The sequence below is a fragment of the Salvelinus sp. IW2-2015 genome, unplaced genomic scaffold (assembly GCF_002910315.2).
Source record: "Salvelinus sp. IW2-2015 unplaced genomic scaffold, ASM291031v2 Un_scaffold4285, whole genome shotgun sequence".
In the NCBI taxonomy this organism is placed as follows: domain Eukaryota; kingdom Metazoa; phylum Chordata; class Actinopteri; order Salmoniformes; family Salmonidae; genus Salvelinus; species Salvelinus sp. IW2-2015.
Genome location: NW_019945556.1, coordinates 22284 through 31783, shown reverse-complemented (window position 1 = coordinate 31783; position 9500 = coordinate 22284). Strand labels below are relative to the sequence as shown.

Below are 9500 nucleotides of genomic sequence, written 5' to 3'. Positions count from 1 at the left end.
CAGGTCTGCAGGCCAATAACACCAAAACTCACAGCAGGTTGCCAGGATAGGAACAATAGCACCAACCCACACAGGATACTTTAGCCAGGCCAGGCACAAATGACCACAGCAACCACCAAGCCCCCAAAACCCATGATTGACAGGTGAACCAGCAGGGACCTCTTCCTGTAGCAGGTGACGATTCAGGAATTCAATCCTGGCTCCTCAAGACGCTCCGCTCACACAAACCACACCCCCACCCCCCCCCACACACACAGAGATCCATCTTGGTCTGAAAGAGCCCCCCCCCCCCAATACACACACCTCCCCCACAGGGTTTAGAGCACTGCGACCAGCTCTTCAGGGCCCACTCGTAGGTATCCAGCTCGGCCAGGAGAACGTTGTTATTGGTGATGACCGGCAGCAGGTCCTCATGGATAATGTACTTATATGTCAGACTGATCTTAGTGTCCTCCTCCTGTGGAATGACCTAGAAGAGGACAGGGAGAAAGAGGACACGATGACAGAGAGAGAGAGACAGGGAGAAAGAGGACACGATGACAGAGAGAGAGAGACAGGGAGAAAGAGAGCGAGAGAAGAGAGAGAGAAAGACAGAGAGAGAGTCAGGGAGAAAGAGAGCGAGAGAGAAAGAGAGCGAGATAAAGATAAACAATTGATTCCCATTCAAAATCCTATTTTCCCTAATCCTAACCCTTAACCTAAACCCCGAAATAGCCTTTTTCCTTGTGGGGACAGGCGAAATGTCCCCACTTGTCCAAACTGTCCTTGTTTTACTATCTTTGTAAGGACTTCTGGTCCCCACAAAGATAGTAAAATCAAAATCACACACACACCCACACAGTGGACAATAGTGCTGAGCAATTAACCAACATTTCATAATTTTCTATTATTAAACAACTGTTCCATTATTTGTGAACCCAACGCACATTTCCTCTAGAGGGAAATCAAATCATTCACAAGAGAAATCAACTCAAGAACTAAGTGGGACGATGGGCTGAAGGGAGATGATGTTTTTCATTAAGCAAATATTCAAACGTGGTAATTAACTACAATGACCATAATCCATTGCGGCAGTTTTTCCCCCAGTTTAGGCAGAGATACATACACTTTTACGCCTGCTACGTTTGGTTAGATACACACAGACCGCATGAGAGAGTAATGTACACAAAATTGGGTTTAGCCTGTTTTGGGTAAAATGAGAATTGAGGAGATGCACACCTGCATCCCAACTGACACTTGTACATATTTCAAAATGCAGCCTGTATATGTGTGTGTGTGCGCGTGTCTGGGTGTGTATATGTGTGTGTGTGTGTGTGTGTGTGTATATATATGTGTGTGTGCTCGTGTCTGGATGTGTGTGTGTGTGTGTGTGCACGTATGTGTGCACGTGTGTGTGTGCACGTGTCTGGGTGTGTGTGTGCGTGCGAGTGTGCACGTGTCTGAGTGCGTGTGTGCATCTTACTAGATCCATCAGTTTCGTCTTCTTACCAGAACAACGATGCCCTCGTGAAGGGGGCCGATTGTTTTCAGGGTTTCTTTCTCGCCGCTTCCRAAGGCGTACTCCCACTCCAAACCGCTCTCGATGAAGGTTCTGGACTTGGCATCTTCACTTTTAGCGTTCAATATGAAGCTGCCTGTGACTTGATTCTTAACAGCTGTGAAACACAAAGAAAACCATCTGATTCACAATGTGTTTCATCCGTTGGATAGTCTGACAGGACCAGCACAGCAGAAACAGGCCATACAGAGGGGGGTGACCAACTGTTCCAACCTGTGTATGTGTGTGTGTATGTGTGTGTGTGTGTGCGTGTGTGTGTGTATGTGTGTGCATGTGCTTGTGTGTGTGTACGTCTGTGTGTGTGTGTGTATGTGTGTGCGTGTGTGTGTGTATGTGTGTGCGTGTGCTTGTGTGTGTGTGTGTGCACGTCTGTGTGTGTGTGTGGACGTGTTTAACTATTCTTGTGGGGACCAGAAGTCCCTACAAGAATAGTAAACAAAGTAAAAATTGACCAACTGGGGACATTTTGTTAGTCCCCACAAGGTCAAATGCTATTTCTAGGGGGTTTAGGGTTAAGGTTAGAATTAGTGTTAGGGTTAGAATTAAGTTAAATATTAAGGTTAGGAGCTAGGGTTAGTTGTAGGGTTAGGGTTAGGAGCTAGGGTTAGGTTTAGGGTTAGGATAAAGTTTAGGTTTTTGGGTTAGGGTTAGGGTTAAGGTTAGGGTTAGGGTTAGGGTAAGAGTACGGGTTAGGATTAGGGTTAGGTTTAGGGTTAGGGGTTAGGGAAAATAGGATTTTGAATGGGACTGAATTGTATGTCCCCACAAGGTTAGCTGTACAAGACTGTGTGTGTGTGCATGTGTATGTGTGCGTGTGCGTGTGCGCGCGTGTGTGTTCAACTAGAATTCCATGACAATCGTCTTCCATTGGAAGCACAACTAGGCTACACACCGTTGCATTCAACTCAAGTAAACTCTAAACGTTTCTATAACAGCAATGACATTCAAATTCTTACTGAGAGAGCGGAGCAACGATAGAAGTTGGCAGCCGTTATATGACATTGTGTCAGGGCTGCATAGAAGGTTCAATCTGCGATAGCTACTGTTGTTCAGTGTTCATTTCAAATAGAGATCTATATGTGTGGTATATGTCATTGAAATTCAAATGACAGATTTTTTAACACACACACACACACGTCTGGACCTTGACGCACATCTGAGGTTGGAGATGTAATGTATTTTACAGGTGTGTCTCAGCAGTACTCTCCTCACATAGGACCTGATTCCCAGCTGAGATGAACACTCCCCTCACATAGAACCTGATTCCCAGCTGAGATGAACACTCCCCTCACATGTTCATATTGTCTTGGTTGTGCTGTAGAACTGCTGACGATTTCCATATGTGTTCTTGTTGTCGCTGTATGGCTGAGCTGGAAGATAGTTTGATATTCGACGCGCACAATCGTTATATAGCGCAGTAATGTAGACTTCCTCCACAATGTGTATACTGAGCGCTTTCGTTACAGCAGTATAAAACCTTGTGGATGAATTGCGAACGTCGACTGTGAGGCACGACCTAATTGTTCAAGCTCAGTGGCAGACTCACTAAGTCCCCACAGGCAATGTTCACAACATCTAGTGGAAAGCCTTCCCAGAAGAAGTGGAGGCTGTTTTGCGCAAAGGGGGGGAACCGACTCCCATATAATGCCCATGATTAGGATGAGAATGTTCAACAAGCTTTCTGGGCCAAGTAAGTGTACTTTACAGTAGGCGACACTCCGCAAGATCATTGACCTGCAGAACGACCCCCCCCACACCCACAATTCCTGATTTCGTCGCAGGCATGACTGCAGAACATTTGACTGTCACCAAAATTAGCCTGTAGAGTTTTAGCCCATGTTTCGTAATGCCGCCCTCCGTAGAGTCTCAGCCTGTTCGTAATGTCGCCAGCCGTAGAGTGGTCAAGCTGTTCGTAATGCTCTCCAGCCGTAGAGTTTCAGCCTGTTCGTAATGCTCACCAGCCGTAAGCTCATCAACTGTTTTTCCGTAAATTTTTGCTCGCGCCAACCGTAGAGTCTTCAGGCCTGTTCGTATGCTCAACCACCGTAGAGTTTTAGCCTGTTGTCATGCTCGTCGTCGTAGAGTCCTCAGCCTGTTCGTTAATGCTCGCCAGCCATAGAGAGTTTTAGCCTGTTCGTAATGCTCGTCAGTCGTAGAGTCTCGCCTGTTCGTAATGCTCGCCAGCCGTAGAGTCCTCAGCCTGTTCGTAATGCTTCAGCTCAGCCGTAGAGTTTTAGCTGTTCGTAATGCTCTCCAGCCGTAGAGTTTTAGCCTGTTCGTAATGCTCTCCAGCCGTTAGAGTTTCAGCTGTTCGTAATGCTCACCAGCCGTAGAGTTTCAGCCTGTTCGTATGCTCTCCAGCCGTAGAGTTTCACCTGTTCGTAATGCTCTCCAGCCGATAGAGTGTTCTAGCCTGTTCGTAATGCTCCGCCGTAGAGTTAGTGTTCGTAGCTCGCAGCGTAGGTCTCAGCTGTTCGTAATGTCGCCAGCCGTAGAGTCTCAGCCTGTTCTAATGCCGCCAGCCGTAGAGTTAGCCTGATTCGTCGATGCCGTCAGTCGATAGAGTCTCAGCGTGTTCGTAATGCTCGCCAGCCGTAGAGTCTCCGAGCTGTTCGTATGCTCACCAGCTGAGAGTTTTCAGCCTGCGTAATGCTCACGCACCGTAGAGTTCAGCCTGTTCGAATGCTCGCCGCGCCGTAGAGTTTTAGCCTGTTTCGTAATGGCTCACCCAGCCCGTAGAGTTTTAGTGTTCGTTAATGCTCACCAGCCGTAGAGTTTTAGCCTGTTCGTAATGCTCACAGCCTGTAGAGTCTCAGCCTGTTCGTAATGCTCGCCAGCCATAGAGTTTTAGCCCTTGTTCGTAAGCTCGCCAAGCGCACTAGAGGTCTCAGCCTGTTCGTAATGCTCGCCAGCCGTAGAGTTTTAGCCTGTTTCTAATGCTCTCCAGCCGTAGAGTTTAGCCTGTTCGTATGCTCGCCAGCCAGTCAGAGTCTTCAGCCTGTTCGTAACTGCGTCACCAGTCCATAGAGTTTCAGCCTGTTCGCTCACATGCTAGACAGGCCGTAGAGTTTTAGCCTGTTGTAATGCTCGCAGCTAGGTTAGCCTGTTCGTAATGCTCGTCAGTCGTAGAGTTCAGCCTGTTCGTAATGCTTCCAGCCGTAGAGCTCAGCTGTTCGTATGCTCACCAGCTGTAGAGTTTTCAGCCTGTTCGTAATGCTCAGCCAGCCGTAGAGTGTTCAGCCTGTTCGTAATGCTCGCCAGCCGTAGAGTTATAGCCTGTATCGTAATGCTCCACCAGCGTAGAGTTTTAGCCTGTTCGTTAATGCTCACCAGCCCGTAGAGTTTTAGCCTGTTCGTAATGCTCACAGCTGTAGAGTCTTCAGCCTGTCGTAATGTCGCCAGCCATAGAGTCTTTCAGCCTGTTCGTAATGCTCGCAGCCATAGAGGTCGTCAGCTGTTTCGTAATGCTCGCCAGCGTAGAGTTTTAGCCTGTTTTGTAATGCTCTCCAGCCGTAGAGTTTTAGCTCTGTTCGTATGCTCGCCAGCCATAGAGTCTCAGCCTGTTCGTTAATGCCTCACAACAGCCATAGAGTCTCAGCCTGTTCGTAATGTCTCACCAGCCGTAGAGTTTTAGCCTGTTCGTAATGCTCGCCAGCCATAGAGTTTTAGCCTGTTCGTAATGCTCGTCAGTCGTAGAGTTCTTCAGCCTGTTCGTAATGCTCGCCAGCCGTAGAGTTCTCAGCTGTTCGTAATGCTCACCAGCTGTAGAGTTTCAGCCTGTTCGTAATGCTCACCAGCCGTAGAGTTTTCAGCCTGTTCGTAATGTTCGCCTCCGTAGAGTTTTAGGCCCTGTTCGTATATGCTCACCAGCCGTAGAGTTTTAGCCTGCTCGTTAATGCTCACCAGCCGTAGAGTTTTAGCCTGTTCGTAATGCCTCACACAGTGTAGAGTTCTCAGCCTGGTATCGTAATGCTCGTCAGACATAGAGTTTTAGCCTGTTCGTAATTGCGCTCGCCAGCCATAGAGTCTCAGCCTGTTCGTACATGCTCGCCAGCCGTAGAGTTTTAGGCTGTTTGTAATGCTCTCCGAGCCGTAGAGTTTTAGCCTGTTCGTAGTCTCGCCAGCCATAGAGTTTCAGCTGTTCGTAATTGCTCACCAGCCACTAAGAGTCTCAGGCCTGTTCGTAAATGGCTCAACCAGCCGTAGAGTTTTGCGCTGCTGTTCGTAATGCTCGCCAGGCCATGAAGTTTTAGCCCTGTTCGTATGGCCCGGCCAGCATAGCAGTCTCCACCTGTTCGTAATGCTCACGCCAGCCGGTGAGGGTTTTAGCTGTTCGTAATGCTCTCACCGTAGAGCTTTCAGCCTGTTCGTATGCTCCGCCAGCCGTAGAGTATTTAGCCTGTTCCGTTAATGCTCGTCAGTCGTAGAGGTCTCAGCCTGTTGTCATGCCTAGCCAGCTGTAGAGTTTAAAGCCTGTTCGTAAATGCTCGCCAGCCGTAGAGTTTTAGCCTGTTCGTAATGCTCGCCAGCGGTAGAGTCTCAGCCTGTTCGTAATGCTCACAGCTGTAGAGTTTCAGCCTGTTCGTAATGTGCGCCAGCCGGTAGAGTTTTAGCCTGTTCGTAAATGCTCACCAGCCGTAGAGTTTCAGCCTGTTCGTAATGCTCACCAGCCGTAGAGTCTCAGCCTGTTCGTAATGCTCACCAGCCGTAGAGTTTCAGCCTGTTCGTAATGCTCTCCAGCCGTAGAGTTTAGCGCTGTTCGTAATGCTCGTCAGCGTAGAGTCTCAGCCTGTTCGTAATGCTCACCAGCTGTAGAGTTTCAGCCTGTTCGTAATGCTCGCCAGCCGTAGAGGTTTTAGCCTGTTCGTAATGCTCACCAGCCGTAGAGTTTCAGCCTGTTCGAATGCTCACCAGCCGTAGAGTCTCAGCCTGTTCGTAATGCTCACCAGCCGTAGAGTTTCAGCCTGTTCGTAATGCTTGTCAGCCGTAGAGTTTTAGCCTGTTCGTAATGCTCGCCAGCGGTGAGTTTAGCCTGTTCGTAATGCCCGCCAGCTGTAGAGTCTCAGCCTGTTCGTAATGCTCGCAGCCATAGAGTTTTAGCCTGTTCGTAATGCCGCCACCCGTAGAGTCTCAGCCTGTTCGTAATGCTCACCAGCCGTAGAGTCTCAGCCTGTTCGTAATGCTTGTCAGCGTAGAGTCTCAGCCTGTTCGTAATGCTCGCCAGCCGTAGAGTTTTAGCCTGTTCGTAATGCTCACCACCGTAGAGTTTTAGCCTGTTCGTAATGCTCGCCAGCCATAGAGTTTCAGCCTGTTCGTAATGCTTCCACCGTAGAGTCTCAGCCTGTTCGTAATGCTCACCAGCCGTAGAGTTTTAGCCTGTTCGTAATGCTCACCAGCCATAGAGTTTTAGCCTGTCGTAATGCTCGCCACCGTAGAGTTTCAGCCTGTTCGTAATGCTCTCCAGCCGTAGAGTTTCAGCCTGTTCGTAATGCTCTCCAGCCGTAGAGTCTCAGCTGTTCGTAATGCTCTCAGCCGTAGAGTTTCAGCCTGTTCGTAATGCTCACCAGCCGTAGAGTTTTAGCCTGTTCGTAATGCTCACCAGCCATAGAGTTTTAGCCTGTTCGTAATGCTCACCAACCGTAGAGTTTTAGCCTGTTCGTAATGCTCCACAGCCGTAGAGTCTCAGCCTGTTCGTAATGCTCGCCAGCCATAGAGTTTTAGCCTGTTCGTAATGCTCGCCAGCCATAGAGTTTCAGCCTGTTCGTAATGCCGCCAGCCATAGAGTTTTAGCCTGTTCGTAATGCTCGCCCAGCTGTAGAGTTTCAGCCTGTTCGTAATGCTCACCAGCCCGGACAGACATCAGATATTTTCTCCCGTTTTTGAAATGCTAAATCATGTCTAGCAAGGCCGCGAGTGTCTGGTGTCTGGTGTCTGGTGTCTGCTGTCTGGTGTCTGGTGTCTTGGCTGTCTGGTGTGTGTGTGTGTGTGTGTGTGTGCGTGTGTGTGTGTGTGTGTGTGTGTGTGTGTGGTGTGTGTGTGGTGTACAGAAGCTTATTCTAACATCATGTAGAGACAGGGATGAACAGGAGAGTGGGTGGTAGCAGATGAAGAGGAGCCAGTTCAAAGCCCAGTGCAGCACAGCAGTAAACATGATGCCATATGGTGTTGGACGGTGTGATCTGCCTCATTACTCTCAATGCAACTAATGGTAATGGACAGTACTGCCTTCATTACTCTCCAATGCAAACTAATGGTAATGGACAGATACTGCCTCATTACTCTCAATGCAAACTAATGGTAACGGACAGATCCTGCCTCATTACTCTCAATGCAAACTAATGGTAATGGACAGATACTGCCTCATTACTCTCAATGCAAACTAATGGTATGGACAGTACTGCCTCATTACTCTCAATGCAAACTAATGGAACGGACAGATACTGCCTCATTACTCTCAATGCATACTAATGTACATGGACAGATATGCTCATTACTCTCAATGCAAACTAATGGTAATGACAGATACTGCCTCATTACTCTCAATGCAAACTAATGTAATGGACAGATACTGCCTCATTACTCTCAATGCAACAATTGGTAACGGACAGATACTGCCTCATAGCTCTCAATGCAAACATTGTAATGACAGATACTGCCTCATTACTCTCAATGCAAACTAATGGAATGGACAGCCTATTTATGCAGAACACCCACCTCTTAATCTTACCTGGGAAATCAACTAGGATCCATATAACAGTGTCCAACCAACAGGTGTCCAACCCACTAAACCTAACAAGTGTCTTTACCTTCAGTTTTGCTTTTCTACTGCTGGTATACCAGGTATATATCACAGACTGTCTGAGGAATGGTGCTGGATAAGGCCTTGAATACAAAATTCCTCCTACGGTCCTTTTGAATACACTTCAACGGTACATATCGTTTGGTCAGTGTAAAGGTCAATTCGATCCATTTTGTTAGTCGCAGGTGATATTCTGACTTCATCAGATCCACGCACTTTACTCACATTGACAAGCATTTGCTTGTGTTCATCTCAGCTGGGAATCAGGTTCTAATGTGAGGGAGTGTCATCTCAGTGGGAATCAGGTCCTATGTGAGGGGAGTGTTCATCTCAGCTGGGAATTAGGTTCTATGTGAGGGGAGTGTTCATCTCAGCTGGGAATCAGGTCCTATGTGAGGGGGTGGTTCATCTCAGCTGGGAATCAGGTCCTATGTGAGGAGAGTGTTCATCTCAGCTGGGAACAGGTCCATGTGAGGGGAGTGTTCATCTCAGCTGGGAATCAGGTCCTATGTGAGGGGAGTGTTCATCTCAGCTGGGAATCAGGTTCTATGTGAGGGGAGTGTTCATCTCAGCTGGGAATCAGGTCCTATGTGAGGGGTGGTTCATCTCAGTGGGAATCAGGTTCTATGTGAGGGGAGTGTTCATCTCAGCTGGGAATCAGGTTCTATGTGAGGGGAGTGTTCATCTCAGCTGGGAATCAGGTTATATGTGAGGGAGTGTTCATCTCAGCTGGGAATCAGGTCCATGTGGGAGTGTTCATCTCAGCTGGGAATCAGGTTCTATGTGAGGGGAGTGTTCATCTCAGCTGGGAATCAGGTCCTATGTGAGGAGAGTGTTCATCTCAGCTGGGAATCAGGTCTATGTGAGGGGAGTGTTCATCTCAGCGGGAATCAGGTCCTATGTGAGGGGAGTGTTCATCTCAGCTGGGAATCAGGTTCTATGTGAGGGGAGTGTTCATCTCAGCTGGGAATCAGGTCCTATGTGAGGGGAGTGTTCATCTCAGCTGGGAATCAGGTTCTATGTGAGGGGAGTGTTCATCTCAGCTGGGAATCAGGTTCTATGTGAGGGGAGTGTTCATCTCAGCTGGAATCAGGTTATATGTGAGGGGAGTGTTCATCTCAGCTGGGGAATCAGGGTCCCATG

The 9500-nt window shown here is 48.2% G+C and overlaps 1 protein-coding gene across 1 annotated transcript in view; it reads right to left on the bottom strand.

Annotated features, from left to right (window-relative positions):
- LOC112077108 (A disintegrin and metalloproteinase with thrombospondin motifs 3) overlaps positions 1-9500 on the bottom strand; it is a gene marked incomplete at its 5' end in the record, with an annotated part of 35395 nt that overhangs the window by 18854 nt on the left and 7041 nt on the right. Inside the window, 2 exon segments of the mRNA XM_070441570.1 lie at positions 304-469; positions 1489-1655. Of these exon segments, the coding sequence (XP_070297671.1) occupies positions 304-469; positions 1489-1655 (333 nt within the window).